The sequence below is a fragment of the Bos indicus x Bos taurus genome, chromosome 7 (genome assembly GCF_003369695.1).
Source record: "Bos indicus x Bos taurus breed Angus x Brahman F1 hybrid chromosome 7, Bos_hybrid_MaternalHap_v2.0, whole genome shotgun sequence".
Taxonomy (NCBI): Eukaryota; Metazoa; Chordata; class Mammalia; order Artiodactyla; family Bovidae; genus Bos; species Bos indicus x Bos taurus.
Genome location: NC_040082.1, coordinates 107,658,139 through 107,677,400, shown reverse-complemented (window position 1 = coordinate 107,677,400; position 19,262 = coordinate 107,658,139). Strand labels below are relative to the sequence as shown.

At 42.0% G+C, this 19,262-nt stretch overlaps 1 protein-coding gene across 50 annotated transcripts in view; it reads right to left on the bottom strand.

Moving 5' to 3' along the window:
• The window catches only part of OBSCN (obscurin, cytoskeletal calmodulin and titin-interacting RhoGEF), a 229,285-nt gene that overhangs the window by 119,022 nt on the left and 91,001 nt on the right, over positions 1-19,262 (bottom strand). For 46 of the 50 annotated variants that reach the window (XM_027548670.1, XM_027548671.1, XM_027548672.1 and 43 more), the window contains 2 exons: positions 9,118-9,393; positions 2,776-3,051 (listed from right to left, as the gene is read on the bottom strand). The exons of 1 other annotated variant lie outside the window; for it this stretch is intronic. In XM_027548670.1, the coding sequence (XP_027404471.1) occupies positions 2,776-3,051; positions 9,118-9,393 (552 nt within the window). The remainder of the gene's footprint in view (positions 1-2,775; positions 3,052-9,117; positions 9,394-19,262) is intronic. 3 more of the 50 variants (XM_027548683.1, XM_027548722.1, XM_027548684.1) reach the window with 2 other exon arrangements.

Here is a 19,262-nt window from a genome sequence, read left to right as displayed (position 1 = left end):
GGTGCTCTGTGATGATCTAAGGGGAGCAATGGGAGGGGGCAGTGGGAGGCAGTCTCAAGAGGAAGGGGATATATATATACACGTGCTTATGGCTGATTTGCACTGTTTTATGGCAGAAATGCTAAGGAAGAAAAGCTTCCATGACCCTGGAAGAAAAGCTATGACCAACCTAGACAGCATACTAAAAAGCAGAGATATTACTTTGCCAACAAAGGTCCATCTAGTCAAAGCTATGGTTTTCCAGTAGTCATATATGGATATGAGAGTTGGACTATAAAGAAAGCTGAGCACCCAAGAATTGATGCTTTTGAACTGTGGTGTTGGAGAAGACTTTTTTTTTTTTTTTTTTTGGAGAAGACTCTTAAGAGTCCCTTGGACTGCAAGGTGATCCAGCCACTCCATCCTAAAAGAGATTAGTCCTGAATATTCATTGGAAGGACTGATGCTGAAGCTGAAGCTTCAATACTTTGGCCACCTGATGTGAAGAGCTGACTCATTGGAAAAGGCCCTCATGCTGGGAAAGATTGAAGCCAGGAAGAAAAGGGGATGACAGAGGATGGGATGGTTGGATGGCATCACCGACTGAATGAACATGAGTTTGAGCGAGCTCCAGAAGTTGGTGATGGACAGGGAAGCCTGGTGTGCAGCAGTCCATGGAGTTGCAAAGAGTCGGACATGACTGGCAACTGAACTGAACTGGAATGGCAGAAACCAAGACAACACTGTAAAGCAGTTATAGCCCAATTTTAAAATTTCCATAGGACTATTTCAGTTAACTATTTCTTCTTGTGTGACTTTTTCATATGGTTTTCTAACATTTGATCAAGTTGTTGAAATTTTCAGAATTATTACCATAAAATAACTTAGTCTCTTAAAAACCTTTTTAGGAAGATACATAAATATTTTAGTTATCTGTACTCACCCACAAATCATTAATATACCAGCATACAACCAAACTGTTACATGTACATAATATAATACCATTACCCACATCTCTCTAATGTTGAGATCCACTTAACAAAAGGAAATAAATTGTTATCAGACTTCTCCATGAACCTGCCAGAGTGGTACAGACACACACTCCTCAGGATGTGCTGTAGAATAAATGCCAACTTATCAGTAAATGGCTGCTACTATAAGGACTCATCTTTAATAAAGTGTACTGATATAGCTTAGGCTACTTATTTCTTTCCATTTCTAAATTTATAAATCAAACTCCAAGAAGAATTCTGACACAGAATGGTCTAACAAGAAGATATGAATTCCAGACCTCACATGTGCATGTCTCAGACACATACCTACCAGTCCTCTGGTCTTTTTTATTTCCCACAAACACTGCAGGAAAACATATCTAGATTTTGTTACAAATGGGAGCACAGACAACTTCTACAGCCAAACCTTGTTTTATTGCACTTTGTTAAGGTTGGCAGATATTCTTGCATTTTGTACAAATCGAAGGTTTTTGACAACCCTGCATCAAACAAAGCTTTCACTGCCATTTTCCCAACAGCATCTATTCACTTCATGTCTGTGTGGCATATTTTGGTAATCTTTGCAATATTTCAACCTTTTTCATTACCATCTTAAAGGAAACCAGTCCTGAATATTCACTGGAAGGACTGATGCTGAAGCTGAAACTCCAATACTTTGGCCACCTGATGCAAAGAACTGACTCATTTGAAAAGACTCTGATGCTGGGAAAGACTGAAGGCAGGAGGAGAAGGGGACAACAGAGGATGAGATGGTTGGATGCATTACCGATGCTACGGACATGAGTCTGAGTAAGCTCCAGGAGTTGGTGATGGACAGGGAAGCCTGGTGTGCTGCAGTCCATGGGGTTGCAGAGTCGGACATGACTGGGAAACTGAACTGAACAGATATATGCTATGGTAATCTTTGATCAATAGTCTCTGATGTTACTACTACTCACTGAAGGCTCATATGATGGTTAACAATTTTTAGCAATAAAGCATTTTTTGCCTCAAGTATGTACATTTTTAAACATTATTCTATTGCACACTTAACAGACTACAGTATAGCGTAAATATAACTTTTATATGCACTGGAAAAACAAAAAATCTGTTAGGTCACTTTATTGCAATCATGCATGCATGCTAAGTCGCTTCAGTGGTGTCCGACTCTGTGCAACCCCCATGGACAGCAGCCCACCAGGCTCCTCTGTCCATGGGGTTCTCCTGGCAAGAATACTGGAGTGGGTTGCATGTTCACTTTATTACAGTGACCTGGAACCAAATCCACAATATCTCCTAGGCATTCCTATACATAAATGTACATGAGGGTCTTAAAGAAAATATGAATAACCCAAAGTTTAGTCAACCTTATACAAAGAGATGCAAGTGTCTCTGACTAGTGAGAACCCCAGTATGGTTCTAAGAGAGGGCATACCCAGATATCCAAAAAAGCAGTCACATAACTCAGGTGTGAGATGACTAGTCTATTTCAGAATTCAAGCATCCAACAGAGCCACAGTCCTGGACACCAAGAAACATGACAGGGGTTTTGGGCAGGTTTAATCACGCTCAGGATGTGTGATTAAACACGACTCTATGGAAACACCACAAGGTGTTCAAGAACAGCCCTCTTCTTGTCATACACACCCTTTCTACTTTGTCTTCCTTGGCCCAGTCACGGGCATGAAAATAGGAGGGAGGAGGATGGGAGGTCTGAAGAGATGACGTCTAATGAGACAGCATCAGGGCCTAATGCAATTCAACCACCATCTCCGAACAAGACTAAGTACCACAAAGGACTGACCTGTGACGTCCAGGCGGAAGGAGACCTTCTGACCCCCGGCCTCGCAGCTGTACTCCCCAGCGTCCGCCTTGCCTGCCTGTTGCACCACCAGCCGCCTGGTGCAGCCCTTGGCTTCCACACGCACTTTCGAGCTGGAACTCAGCTTCTTGCCGTCCTTGTACCACGTCACCTCCGTCTGGGCCTGGGCCACCTCGCAGTTCAGCGTGGCACTCGCCCCCGCCACGGCCTGCACTTCACTGCATGCCGGCTGCTCCTTGGCGAACACCACCGAGGGCTCTGGGGACAGAGGCGGATACACAAGGTCAGAGACCCCATCTATGTCAAGATGCAACACTAAGGAAAGAATGATTAAACAGGGGGCAAGAAGACAGGAAACTTCTCCAGGCTTTGCACCAGTTCTGTGACCTAGAGAAACTCCACCACCTTCTCAGCAACAAGCAACACAATTTATTTCTATATTCCACCCCTGATCTGTGGAGGCTGTTCCATTGAGAAGCTGCGAAAGAATTCTCTCACGCAAATCTTCTAGAAGAAGAACTGCAGAGTCCTCAACCTTCCTATGGGAGGCCAGAGTCCTTCCCATACAGCTGTACAGGGCACGTTCTCATCTGCAGTGAATGAGAGCTCCTGAGGCTCCACCCTAACCACACTCTCAGTGCTGTCAGCTGTTAGCAACCTGATGGGAGTGAAGCTACACCACTGTGGCTATCTGTTGCATGGTCCTAATGATTCACAAACTGAAGAATATGAGTTTTACAGTTATTCTGTAGTTTAACCTTCTGTGGTTCAAGTTTTGTACAATTTTCAAAATTTGCAGTCTGTTTTTTCCAGATTCATTTAGGAGCTCTTTATATAATTAAATGTTATATTGTGTTGATGGTTCAGTGCAGTTCAGTTCAGTTGCTCAGTCATGTCCAACTCTTTGTGACCCCATGGACTGCAGCACGCCAGGCCTCCCTGTCCATCATCAACTCCTGGAGTTTACCCAAACTCATGTCCATTGAGTCAGTGATGCCATCCAACCATCTCATCCTCTGTCATCCCCTATTCCTGCCTTCAATCTTATTCCCAGCATCAGGGTCTTTTCAAATGAATCAGCTCTTCACATCAGGTGGCCAAAGTACTGGAGTTTCAGCTTCAATATCAGTCCTTCCAATGAACACTTAGGACTGATTTCCTTTAGGATGGACTGGTTGGATCTCCTTGTGGTCCAAGGGACTCTCAAGAGTCTTCTCCAACACCACAGTTCAAAAGCATCAATTCTTTGGTGCTCAGCTTTCTTTATAGTCCAATTCTCACATCCATGCATGAGTACTGGAAAAACCATAGCTCTGACTAGACAGACCTTTGTTGGCAAAGTAATGTCTCTGCTTTTTAATATGCTGTCTAGGTTGGTCATAACTTTTCTTCCAAGGAGTAAGCGTCTTTTAATTTCATGGCTACAGTCAGCATCTGCAGTGATTTTGGAGCCCCTCAAAATAAAGTCAGCCACTATTTCCACTGTTTCCCCATCTATTTGCCATGAAGTGATGGGACCAGATGCCATGATCTTAGTTTTCTGAATGTTGAGCTTTAAGCCAACTTTTTGGCTCTCCTCTTTAAGAGAAGACTACACATGGACATCACCAGATGGTCAACACCGAAATCAGACTGATTATATTGTTTGCAGCCAAAGATGAATTAGCTCTATACAGTCAGCAAAAATAAGACCGGGAGCTGACTGTGGCTCAGATCATGAACTCATTATTGCAAAATTCAGACTTAAAGAAAGTAGGGAAAACCACTAGACCATTCAGGTATGACCTAAATCAAATCCCGTAAAATTATACAGTAGAAGTGAGAAATAGATTTAAAGAACTAGATCTGATAGACAGAGTGCCTGATGAACTACAGATGGAGGTTCATGACATTGTACAGGAGACAGGGATCAAGACTATCCCCATGGAAAATAAACGCAAAAAAGCAAAATGGCTGTCTGAGGAGGCCTTACAAATAGCTGTGAAAAGAGAAGTGAAAAGCTAAGGAGAAAAGGAAAGATATAAGCAACTGAATGCAGAGTTCCAAAGAATAGCAAGGAGAGTTAAGAAAACCTACCTCAGTGATCAGTGCAAAGAAATAGAGGAAAACAATAGAATGGGAAAGACAAGAGAGCTCTTCAAGAAAATTAGAGATACCAAAGAAATATTTCACGCAGATGGGCTCAATAAAGGACAGAAATGGTATGGACATAACAGAAGCAGAAGAGCTTAAGAAGAGGTGGCAAGAATATACAGAAGAACTGTACAAAAAAGATCTTCACGACCAAAATAATCACGGTGGTGTGATCACTCACCTAGAGCCAGACATCCTGCAATGTGAAGTCAAGTGGGCCTTAGAAAGCATCACTACGAACAAAGCTAGTGGAGGTGATGGAATTCCAGTTGAGCTATTTCAAATCCTGAAAGATGATGCTGTGAAAGTGCTGCACTCAATATGCCAGCAAATTTGGAAAACTCAGCAGTGGCCACAGGACTGGAAGAGGTCACTTTTCATTCCAATCCCAAAGAAAGGCAATGCCAAAGAATGCTCAAACTACCGCACAATTGCACTCATCGCACACGCTAGTAAAGTAATGCTCAAAATTCTCCAAGCCAGGCTTCAGCAGTATGTGAACCGTGAACTTCCAGATGTTCAAGCTGGTGTTAGAAAAGGCAGAGGAACCAGAGATTAAATTGCCAACATCCGCTGGATCATCGCAAAAGCAAGAGAGTTCCAGTAAAACATCTATTTCTGCTTTATTGACTATGCCAAAACCTTTGACTGTGTGGATCACAATAAACTGTGGAAAATTCTGAAAGACATGGGAATTCTAGACCACTTGACCTGCCTCTTGAGAAATCTGTATGCAGGTCAGGAAGCAACAGTTAGAATTGGACATGGAATCTCAGATTGATTCCAAACAAGAAAAGGAGTACGTCAAGGCTGTATATTGTCACCCCGCAGAGTACATCATGAGAAACTCTGGGCTAGATGAAGTACAAGCTGGAATCAAGATTGCTGGGAGAAATATCAATAACCTCAGATATGCAGATGACACCACCCTTATGGCAGAAAGTGAAGAGGAACTAAAGAGCCTCTTGATGAAAGTGAAAGAGGAGAGTGAAAACGTGTTGTTGTGTTTATCTGTCCTCCCACTTTTGTGCTCTATTTTTTTCATTTTTTAATAATGTTTCTGGTGAGATTAAGTTATTTAATTAAGGCAAATATATCAGTTTGTCCTTGGTGGTTTCTGCATATATGATCTGTTTAAAAATCTTTCATTATCCCGCGGTCATTAAATAATCTTTATTATCAGATAAAAACTTGTTTTACCTTTCACACAGAGGTCTCTAACCTGCCTGGAGTTAGTTCTTTGTGTGGTAGGAGGTAGATTCCAATGTTATTTTATTTTTCCATATGGTTATTGGCCTTACCATCAATGATGATAAGATCCTGCCTTCTCTACACTTCAGTGTGAGTTCACCATTCCATTCCTTTGGGCTATTTATCTGCATTGAGACCCACTTGTCTAAATTGCTGTAACTTTTTTTTTTTAAGTCATGATTAGGTTGGAGCAAATATCCTCATTTTGTTAAAACTCACTTGGTTCTCTTTGGCCGTTGCAATCAAGTTGTCAATATTCTAATACCCCAAAGAACTGTGATTTGGCATTTAATGGGAAGTGAATGTCTCTGAGTTCCATAGATTGGTATACATTTATTTATATCTGTTTCCTGCCTCTATGCAATGCTTAATATTAATACTTTCACAAAGTCCTCAAGACCTTTTATTGCCATTCTTTTAAATTTCATTTTCCAGTTGTTTGTCTCTGATATATAGATATAGAATTGTTTTCTGTAAATTGTTTTTGTATGCAGTGATGTTTACCAATTCTCTTACTAAGTATAGTAATCAACGTTTCTAGATTTTCTAAATTGCTAATCATATCATCTGCATGTTTCATTTTTATTTTTCTAACTTTTAATCTTTTATTTCCCTCCTTAGTGTGTTATGAATGCAGCATCAAAGTGGTGACAACTGGCTTTCTTATCTTGTTTCCTACTGCAAAGGCAGTGCCTTCAAGGTTTCACTTTATGGATGAGGATAGCCAGTTTTTCTCTATACTGCCAATTATTAAATAAAAGAAGAATCCTTATACTTTGGTAAGAATTTTATGGCAGGAATTAATGCTCAATTTTATCAAGTATTTCTCTTGGATATATGTAGCTATATTTTACTGAGTATTTTTATTCTCCATTTATTGGGGAAATCATATCATTTTTCTTTTATTTTATTGGCATTAAGCTTTCCATCAAATTTTCTACTGATTCTTGTTTTAAACCAACCTCGCACTCCTGGAATATAGCTGTTGCTGTACTGTATTTTCCTCTTAATAAACTGCTGAATTCAGTTTACTATTATTTTGTGGAAGATATTAGCCTTAATATCATCAACAGATTAAACTGTGTTACTTCTTCATAGTTACCTTGTCAGATTTTGGTATCAATGATATGTTCTCTATGTAAGATAAATTAGAGAATGCATTCCATTTTTCAATACTACAGAAGAATCTCTGTGAACATGGGATAATTTCTTACCAGAATACTCAGTACAATTTAACAACAGAGCAAGTAGGATTAGACATTCTGCTGTGAGAAGATTGTTTATTATGGTTCCATTTATTTAAAATTCTGGGGTCTTTACAACTTGCTTGTTTTCCATTTTGTGAGTTTTGACATAGTTTTCTAGGAACTGATCAATTTGCAATCTTCTCTATTTTCATAAATTTTGTGCACACATTACAACAAAACATGGACTAGATTTTGCTACATCTGTGTTCAGGGAGTTTACTTATCCATGTGAAAATTGCTAACCCAGAATATCTAAAGATTTATAAGCCAAAATTCTGCCATAAAATAATTCCATGCATTACTGTGTGGCCAAAATTTTCTCTTATTCTGGTTCAGTGAATTCAGCTATCTCTTGCTAACAGGAACTCTCAAGTGTTCTGGGTAAGAATCTGCCAGGAAAACCCCAGGGGAAAGATATCTTGTCTATCTCAGCCCTGTAGATCAGGTAGAGCCCGAGTAATAGACACCCAGGATCACCAATGGAGTCTGAACACTTGTTGGGAAAATGTGACTGAGCATTATTACATGGACGGTATAAAAGAACTGCCTTTCTCCCTCCAGAATACACTCACTCACCCATGCTTTCTTGGCTCAACACTGACACTAAAGATGGAAGAATACAGGATAAGAGAATTCAGGAAATCAATTAAAAAAAAAAAAAAGAGCACAGAATCTCTTGGCTATACAGCTGTCCGATCCTCATTGCAAACTATGATAATTTGTATCCCCAGAAAACTCACTTAGATAGATGAAAAAATACATTCAGGTCCTAGGAAAAAACAGAGTATTACCTGATGTCAATCTTGCCAAAGTGATGTACAGACAGCTACATCCCAAAGGCCTTAACTCCATACACACTTTCAAACTCGACTCAGCTTCTTCCCATCCTTATACCACCCACTCAACCTAGTTATGCACTACCCCACATTTCAGCAGGAAAAAGCACCACTTTGACCCACAGCACTCTATATGCCAGATGCTCCTCGAACACCACTGAGGACTAAGCCAGAGGACTGATACACAGGACAAAAGACACCATGAGACTGAGACAGGCAATGAGCACAAGGCCGGGATGGTGCCAGGGAAAGGGAACTTCTACAGGCGTTCTACCAGCCCTCTGTGCTGCAGAGCTCCCTCTGCCCATCTCAGTAGCAAGCAACATTCTCCCACTGACCTCCTGTATCTAGGAAAATGGACGGAAGACCTCCCAGAAACCTCAAGTTTGAGCATTCAAACTTTACTCCTGAGAGAATGCGAAAGAAGATTGTCAGGGATACACCAAACTGAAACAGGTGACCCACTGGGAACTCGCATAAGGTGCCTGATGAGGACATGTGCTGGCTCTCCGGAAGAACGCATGGTGGGAGGAAAATCACACATCCCCAGGCCTACCTCAGCCCCCAGGCATCAGGGAGAGCCAGGGTCCTGACACCAGGAAAAAGAGGAAGGCTCTGGGCAGGTGCTAAGACAGTGTGACTGGGCCCCACTGCCTGGCAACAGGGGACAGAAACAACCCCTCTTCTTTCCACATGCACTCTCCCCATCCATCCTCTTCCAGCTCAAAATGGGCCTCCATATGGGATGCAGAAGGCAGGGAGGCTGAAGAGATGAAGGTTCAAGGCACTCATGTCTGAAAGCCAGTCCCCTCATCACATACAAACAGGCTAGCTCAGCGTCCTCCTCCAGGACTGACCTGTGACGTCCAGGTGGAAGGAGACCTTCTGGCCCCCGGCCTCACAGCTGTACTCCCCGGCATCCGCCTTGCCCGCCTGCTGCACCACCAGCCGCCGTCCGCGGCCTGTGGCCTCCACACGCACTTTCGAGCTGGAACTCAGCTTCTTGCCGTCCTTGTACCACGTCACCTCCGTCTGGGCCTGGGCCACCTCACAGCTCAGCGTGGCACTTGCCCCCGCCACGGCCTGCACTTCACTGCGTGCCGGCTGCTCCTTGGCAAACACCACCGAGGGCTCTGGGGACAGAGGGATACACATGGTCAGAGACACCATCTCAGTCAGGAGGGCAGCTACGGGCAAAGAAGACCCGGATGGGGAGCTGGGAGGGTCCAGATGCAGGTAGTGAAGCTGGAGACTTTTCCAGGCTCTGCACCAGTCCTGTGCCCTACAGAGGTCCTTCAGACATTCTCAGGAACAAGTGACACAGTCTATGCATTTTCCCACAGGTCCACCTGTTTGAGCTGGTCCCACACGGGAAGGGTCATTGGACCTTTGGAGAAGACCTTTGGAGGTCGTTGGAGAAGACATCTCCCTGTTTGTGACATCTGCAGGATAACAAGGCAAGTGTCCCCCAACCTTCCTACATGATGCCCCAGTCTTCTCCAGGCTTCCCGGGCTTATGCAGGGAACTTTTCACCTGAAGTCCATGGAGATGGCTGAGGCTCGGTGCCCTTGCCTACTCTCACTATTGTCAACTGGTAGCAATCTGGGAGGAGTATTTCCACCTCCTTGTGGCTTTCTTTGTCATCATCTGAGGAATGAGGAAGTACCTTCCCCCTTAGAACTGGGTTCCCCATTACTGTTCTCTTCTTTCTAGTGAAACCATTCCAATCTTTTCTCCACCTACTAATAGTAGGCTCTCTGTTCTCAAGATTCACCTCTGGCCACTCTTTATCCATTGAAATACCAGAGAATGATACATAGGTAGGTTTTAAGGATGTTCCCAACTATGTGACTTGCATTTCCACTCTCTGATTTAGTCCTCTGTTAAATCAAACTTTTTCCTTCCAATAGTGTCAAATGTCCATTTCAAAGCCCCATGAGTTTGGAGCATTTGTGTTTGTACTTAAGAAATGTTTCCTTACTTAAGTCTTTAAAGAAATCATATTATCATCCAAGGGAATTTTGGGTTTTACCATTTACACTGAGGTTCTAACCCATCCTGAGTTGACTTTTGTGTGTGGTGTGAACTGCTGGTACAATTTAAGTTTTCAGAATGGTCAAACAGTCCAAGTACCATTTATGAAGACAGCACTTTCCTCAACTTCTCCAATAGACGCCACAGTATCAAGTGGAAGGTGAGGGTGGGTAAATGGGTGGTGCAAAAATCCATTTATGCAAGGAACTATTTCTGAGCTCACTTCTGTCCCTCTGATGTGATAACTATCCCTGCACTGGGATCCTCTTATCTTCAAAATTGTAGCTTTGTGACATCAGGTCCCAGTGAATGCTCCCACCATGCTTTCCTTCAAGAAAACAGTGTATTGATGGCACCTGGCCTTTGGAATCTGCCTGTTATTCTTCCATCAGACCACCCAAACAGAAATTTGGTTTCAATTCTGATTGCTAATCTTTGATTTTTTTCTCTCTGATTCCTTTCTCTCTATTCCAAATTCTTACTGTCTCTCAAGAATCTTAAATAATTTTCCCACACACAGCCACCTAGCAATTTTTATCAGACCTGGAATTAGAAACATACTATAATTGTGCTAGTCTAACTCTAAACGACAAAATGATCTCTGTTCGTTTCCAAGGCAAACCATTCAATATCACAGTAATCCAAGTCTATGCCCCAACCAGTAACGCTGAAGCAGCTGAAGTTGAATGGCTCTATGAAGACCTACAAGACCTTTTATAACTAACACCCCAAAAAGACGTCCTTTTCATTAAAGGGGACTGGAATGCAAAAATAGGAAGTCAAGAAACACCTGGAGTAACAAGCAAATTTGGACTTGGAGTAAGGAATGAAGCAGGGCAAAGGCTAATAGAGTTTTGCCAAGAGAACGCACTGGTCATAGCAAACACCCTCTTCCAGCAACACAGGAGAAGACTCTACACATGGACATCACCAGATGGTCAACATCAAAATCAGAATGATTATACTCTTTGCAGCCAAAGATGGAGAAGCTCTATACAGTCAGTAAAAACAAGACCAGGAGCTGACTGTGGCTCAGATCATAAACTCCTTATTGCAAAATTCAGACTTAAATTGAAGAAAGTAGGGAAAACCACTATACCATTCAGGTATGACCTAAATCAAATCCCTTATGATTATACAGTGGAAGTGAGAAATAGATTTAAGGAACTAGATCTGATAGATAGAGTGCCTGATGAACTATGGATGGAGGTTCGTGGCACTGTACAGGAGACAGGGATCAAGACCATCCCCATGGAAAAGAAATGCAAAAATGCAAAATGGCTGTCTGGGGAGGACTTACAAATAGCTGTGTAAAGAAGAGAAGCGAAAAGCAAAGGAGAAAAGGAAAGATATAAACATCTGAATGCAGAGTTCCAAAGAATAGCAAGAAGAGATAAGAAAGCCTTCTTCAGTGATCAATGCAAAGAAAGAGAGGAAAACAACAGAATGGGAAAGACTAGAGATCTCTTCAAGAAAATTAGAGATACCAAGGGAACATTTCATGCAAAGATGGGCTCAATAAAGGACAGAAATGCTATGGACCTAACAGAAGCAGAAGAGTTTAAGAAGAGGTGGCAAGAATACGCAGAAGAACTGTACAAAAAAGATCTTCATGACCAAGATAATCACGATGGTGTGATCATTCACCTAGAACCAGACATCCTGAAATGTGAAGTCAAGTGGGCCTTAGGAAGCATCACTACGAACAAAGCTAGTGGAGGTGATGGAATTCCAGTTGAGCTATTTCAAATCCTGAAAGATGACGCTGTGAAAGTGCTGCACTCAATATGCCAGCAAATTTGGAAAACTCAGCAGTGGCCACAGGACTGGAAAAGGTCAGTTTTCATTCCAATCCCAAAGAAAGGCAATGCCAAAGAATGCTCAAACTACCGCACAACTGCACTCATCTCACATGCTAGTAAAGTGATGCTCAAAATTCTCCAAGCCAGGCTTCAGCAGTATGTGAACCGTGAACTTCCAGATGTTCAAGCTGGATTTAGAAAAGGGAGAGGAACCAGAGATCAAACTCTCAACATCCACTAGATCATCAAAAAACCAAGAGAGTTCCAGAAAAACATCTACTGCTTTATTGACTATGCCAAAGCCTTTTGACTGTGTGGATCACAGCAAACTGTGGAACATTCTTAAAAAGATGGGAATACCAGACCACCTGACCTGCCTCTTGAGAAATCTGTATGCAGGTCAGGAAGCAATAGTTAGAATTGGACCTGGAACAACAGACGGGTTCCAAATAGGAAAAGGAGTACGTCAAGCCTGTATATTGTCACCCTGCTTATTTAACTTCTATGCAGAGTACATCATGAGAAACGCTGGGCTGGAAGAAGAACAAGCTAGAATCAAGACTGCCGGGAGAAATACCAATAACCTCAGATATGCAGATGACACCACCCTATGGCAGAAAGTGAAGAGGAACTAAAAAGCCTCTTGATGAAAGTGAAAGACCAGAGTGAAAAACTTGGCTTAAAGCTCAACATTCAGAAAACGAAGATTATGGCATCTGGTCCCATCACTTCGTGGCAAATAGATGGGGAAACAGTGGAAACAATGTCAGACTTTTTTGGGCGGAGCTCCAAAATCACTGTAGATGGTGACTGCAGCCATGAAATTAAAAGACACTTACTCCTTGGAAGGAAAGTTATGACCAACGTAGATAGCATATTCAAAAGCAGAGACATTACTTTGCCAACAAAGGTCCGTCTTATCAAGGCTATGGTTTTTCCAATAGTCATGTATGGATGTGAGAGTTGGACTGTGAAGAAAGCTGAGCACCGAAGAATTGATGCTTTTGAACTGTGGTGTTGGAGAAGACTCTCGAGAGTCCCTTGGACTGCAAGGAGATCCAACCAGTCCATTCTAAAGGAGATCAGTCCTGGGTGTTCTTTGAAAGGAATGATGCTAAAGCTGAAACTCCAGTACTTTGGCCACCTCATGCAAAGAGTTGACTCATTGGAAAAGACTCTGATGTTGGGAGGGACTGGGGGCAAAAGGAGAAGGGGACGACAGAGGATGAGATGGTTGGATGGCATCACCGACTCGATGGACATGAGTTTGAGTGAACTCCGGGAATTGATGATGGACAGGGAGGCCTGGCGTGCTGCCATGGGTCACAAAGAGTTGGACATGACTGAGTGACTGAACTGAACTGAACTCTAACATAAAATTTAATTTTCCAAGTATTCTTTGCCAAGACATAGGCAAAGAAATGCTTTCTGTATAATTTTTTTTACACACTAATCCTACTCAAGAATCTACACATTCTAATAATTTATCTTTGAGACTGTCTGAGTTGATCATCCTATCATTAGTAAATTCTACCTCGAGGTTTTTTTTTTTTTTTTTTCCTAAAATTGTTTGCCAGTGATTTTATTCTCCTCTCTACCTGACTCAGTGCTCAGGGTGGCCTAAGTGTGCTGTCCCTCAGGTCAAGATTTCCAGGTTCACCTTAGGTGGGATGTTGCTGTTGTTGACGCTATTGCAGACATTTTATAATATTTTTTAAAAAGAACACTTTTATACTGTTTGCCAAGAACTTTATGGCAGGAACTGATGTTATCAAACTTTTTGTCTTAATGTATGATATTCAAATTTACTCAACCATTTGATACTGTACTCTTGGAAATGATGACATCTTTTTGCAGTTTGTCTTTTTTAATATTCCAAAAAGTAATAAAAGTACATTTATCTGCACTGTTTACAACAGCCAGGACATGGAAGCAACCTAGATGTCCACTGGCAGACGGATGGAAGCTGTAAGGAAGCTGTGATCCATATACACAATGGAATATTACTCAGCTATAAAAAGGAATGCATTTCAGTCAATTCTAATGAGGTGGACGAAACTGGAGCCCATTATACAGAATGAAGTAAATCAGAAAGAGAAATACCATTACAGTATATTAAGGCATATATATATGGAATTTATATATGGAATTTATATATGGAATTTATATATATGGAATTTATATATGGAATTTATATGGAATTTATATGGATGGTAACAATGACCCTATATGCAAGACAGCAAAAGAGACACAGATGTAAAGAACAGACTTTCGGACTCTGTGGGAGAAGGTGAGCGTGGGGTGATTTGAGAGAACAGCACTGAAACACGTATATTACTATATATAAAATAGATGACCAGTGCAAGTTTGATGCCTGAAGCAGGGCAACCAAAGCTGGTGCTCTGGGACAACCCAGAGGGATGGGGTGGGGAGGGAGGGGGGAGGGGGCTCAGGATGGGGGACACATGTGCACCCGTGGCTGATTCATGTCAGTGCATGGCAAAACCACCACAACACTGTAAAGTAAGTATCCTCCAATTAAAATTAACTAATTAAAATATAAAACTACCAAAAAAAAACAGTGCCAATAAACAGGAATTTGTCATAATTGTTCATCTGGGGCTCGTGCGCCATACTGATAAACCAAGGGTTTTAGCAATCGAGTTGCTGGCCTAGTTAATATAGACTAAAATTGTTAATATAAATAAAACAAAAGCACTGAAGGTAAAACAGTATTCTAAAAATGAGCTTGAGATAAACTCCAACTGATCTTCTAATTAGACTTCATAAGTAAGTTTCTAGCTTACTTTGAACTTATTAGAAAAAGAGTATTGCAGAGTAGTTCTGCTTCTCCTTGTCCTCTTCATGAAAAACATTTTCCTTTTGACAAAGACTGATTCTAACAGAAGAAAAATAAAATTAAGTCTATCCCCAGCCACGTCTAGCTTTCTCTTTCAAGTATTTCCAATTCCTTCTTTCAAGTGTATTGGGCGCTTCAGTGCTTTGTCTTGTTCCCAGCGTGGTCTTCCTGTCCATGATGGGCCTCCTCCCATGCTGCTGGCTAGCAGGGAGGAGTTGAGCCCCTGTTCTCACTCACGTTACGTTGTTCCCTCTACTTTGACTCAGCAGGTAGGGGTGGGAGAGGATTGGGAGACCTGCTTCCTGCCTGTCTACCAAGCTTGGGTACATACCTTTACCAACACACATTTGAGTCCTGAGCCCCCCAAACTCTAGGTCCATTATCTCTCCTTGAATACTTCTGTTCCTAGAGCTCTCTTTGTCCAGGACTCTTGACCACTGTAATAGCCATTCACACCTCCTTTATTAATTGTTAATTAATCATGTCTTGTATTAAAACATTCGACAAATAGATATTAAGGCTCTGTTTCGTACAAGGTACTATTAGATGCTGGGAATACAAAGGAAGGGAATGGGAGATGTTCGGCTGGACATTTAAGAGGGACAGACAGCTCTTCAAGGGTTAATTCAATTAATATTCAATTATAATTTGTGACAAGTCTCCTGGGAAAGAGGCATATTACAAGGGGCCCACCTTAGCCTGAGGGTCAAAAAGTTTTTCATGAGGAGATGAGATGCGAGCTATGTTATGAAGCACCAGTTGAAGAGAAAAGAGGGTGGTGGGGGAGACCACTGCTGGCAGAGAACACAGTCTGTGCAAGGGAAGAGGAGAGCTGGTTCCTGGGCGGGTGACTGAAAAAAAGCCACAGTGACTGAAGTTGGAGAAAAAGAGGGCAAGTGGGAGAAGATAAGGGTGGTGAGATTAGCAAGAGTGGAATGTGGCAGACACTGGCAGTCCTAACTACTGTAAGGATAACTGAAAAGATTGTCATCTGTTAGAGTGGGACCAGCCAGAGAAATGGGGTGTTTGACATTATCCATGTTGTACTTTCAGATGTTCATGCTGTCTGATGTACGGGGTGTTTGGAAGGATGCTGGGTACAAAGCAGAATAAGGAATCCAGATAGTATGTTGTTATGCCTCCCAGGGAAGATGGTGGGGCCCTGGTACAGGACACTTCAGGTAGACAGCAAAATAAACAGATGTTTAAAGCTAAGGTAGAACTGCCAGAAGTTAGCACTTAGTTGGATGTGGGTAGAAGTTAAAACTCCTAGGTTCCTGATCTACTAAGGACAGGGTGTGGAATGAGAATGAAGGAGGGCCTTAAGCCAGCAAATGATGCCAAGAAAAAATATTCAGGTAGGTAGAAAGAAATCCAGCAGGACATGGGGTTGTAAAAGCCGATGAAAGGCGTATAGCCAGAGCTTGAACATGTTCAACAAGCCATCACTACCCAATAATCTGACAACAGGTTATAGAGCAGAAGAAAGGTGGTGGGTAAATCTGGGCATGCACAATGCAGCCCGCGTTAGGATCCTTCTTGCACAAGACAAGATGCTTTGTTTATAGTCAGCAACTCACCTCCAAAAACCGTCTTGAATCATATGTTGCAAGAAACAACAACGGTTTTCAGAGCAGAGGTCTTAAGCGATATTTAGGAAGAAAAAAATTTCCCAAAACACATAATGTCTTCAGAAGTGCAGTTCTAGGCACAACAAACACAAATTTCAAGATGTCATAAGGGGTAGTTTGGCCTGTTAGAGGCTCCCGAATCACTTCATTCCACACTGGGGCCTTTCACTTATTCAGTCCAACCAGAAGGTTCACTGAGGTTGGTCTGGTTCTCATTAGGGTTGTTATAAGTGTTTAGTTAGTTGCTGCTGCTACTGCTGCTAAGTCACTTCAGTCGTGTCCGACTCTGCGACCCCAGAGACGGCAGCCCACCAGGCTCTGCCGTCCCTGGGATTCTCCAGGCAAGAACACTGGAGTGGGTTGCCATTTCCTTCTCCAATGCATGAAAGTGAAAAGGGAAAGTGAAGTCACTCAGTCGTGTCCGACTCTTAGCGACCCCATGGACTGCAGCCTACTAGGCTCCTCCATCCATGGGATTTTCCAGGCAAGAGTACTGGAGTGGGGTGCCATTGCCTTCTCCAGTTTATTTAGTTAGTTTTGGGCAAATGGGGGGATTACACTTCTTCACTCTCTTGCTTATATATGTGCAATCACTTACTGTTAAGCTTTCTACCTATTAACATGCTAACCTTAAAAACAATGTGCAATTCTGGACTCTGACTTTCATCACTAATCTCTAACAACAGATACACTGGTGAACTCATTTTGCTAACATTTAATTTATGATTTTGGCCTTGACACTCGGAGAAGATTGGTCTGGAATTTCATTCTCCCTGTATTTCTAGTGCAATTCTGGTACTGACGTTATGTTCTGTATGTGAAGAGAGTTATAGAATGTATCTCATTCTTCTCTCTCTAGGACTGTCTCCATGAGCGTGCAGCATCTGTTTCTGGAACTGTACATTTTGCACAGTGTACCAGAGAAGTACAGGTGCTGAGAAGACTTTTCATTATTGCTCCTACTGAGGACAAGTTACACAGTCTTTAACGTCTATATTCTTTTTTCCATTTTCATGTAGTTCAGAAGCAAAATGTAAGGGAGAAAAGGAAAGGATATACCCATTGGAATCCAGAGTTCCAGAGAAGAGCAAAGAAAGGTAAGAAAGCATTCCTAAGTGAACAATGCGAAGAAAAAGAGGAAAACAATAGAATGGGGAAGACTAAATATCTCTTCAAGAAAATTAGAGACATCAAGGGAACATTTCATGCAAAAATGGGCACAATAAAGGACAGAAATGGAATGGACCTAACAGAAGCAGAAGATATTAAGAAGTGGCAGGAATGCACAGAAGAACTGTACAAAAAAAGGTCTTAATGACCTGGACAACTCAATAGTGTGATCACTCACCTAGAGCCAGATATCTTGGAGTGTGAAGTCAAGTGGGCCTTAAGAAGCATTACTACTAATAAAGCTAGTAGAGGTGATGGAATTCCAGCTGAGCTATTTCAAATCCCAAAAGATGATGCTGTGAAAGTGCTGCACTCAATATGCTAGCAAATTTGGAAAACTCAGCCAAGGCCACAGGACTGGGAAAAGTCAGTTTTCATTCCAATCCCAAAGAAGGGCAATGCCAAAGAAAGTTCAAACTGCCACACATTTGCACTCATTTCAAATGCTAGCAAGGTAATGCTCAAAATCCTTCAAGCTAGGCTCCAACAGTACATGAACTGAGAACTTCCAGATGTACAAGCTGGATTTATAAAAGGCAGAGGAACCAGAGATCAAACTGCCAACATCCGTTGGATCATAGGAAATCCAAGGGAATTCCAAAAAAGTTCTACTGCTTCACTGACTATGCTAAAGTCTTTGACTGTGTGGATTGCAACAAACTGTGGAAAACTCTTAAAAAGATGGGAACACCAGACCACCTTGCCCGCCTTTTGCGAAACCTGTAGGCAGGTCAAGAAGCAACAGTTAGAACAAGACAAGGAAGAGTGTACTGGTCCAAATTGGAAAAGGAGTACATCAAGGCTGTATACTGTCACCCTGCTTATTTAACTTCTATGCAGAGTACATCATGTGAAATGCCGGGCTGGAGGAAGCTCCAGCTGGAATCAAGATCGCAGGGAGAAATATCAATACCCTCAGATATGCAGATGACTACACCCTAAAGGCAGAAAGTGAAGAGCAACTCAAGAGCTTCTTGATGAAGGTGAAAGAGGAGAGTGAAAAAGCTGGGTTAAAACTCAACATTTAAAAAATTAAGATCATGGCATCCGGTCCCATTAGTTCATGGCAAATAGATGGGGAAACAGTGGAAACAGTGACAGACTTTATTTTCTTGGGCTCCAAAATCACTGCAGACAGTGACTGCAGCCATGAAATTTTTTAAAAGATGTTTGCTCCTTGGAAGAAAAGCTATGACAAACGTAGACAGCATATCAGCATATTTAAAAGCAGACATCACTTTGCCAACAAAGTTCAATCTAGTCAAAGCTATGGTTTTTCCAGCAGTCAGGTATGGATGTGAGAGTTGTACCATAAAGAAGGCTGAGCACCAAACAATTGATGCTTTTGAACTGTGGTGCTGGAGAAGACTCTTAAGAGTCCCTTGGTAGCAAGGAGATTAAACCAGTCAATCCTAAAAGAACTCAACTCTGAATATTCATTGGACGGACTGATGCTGAAACTGAAGCTCCAATACTTTGGCAACCGACGTGAAGTACTGACTCA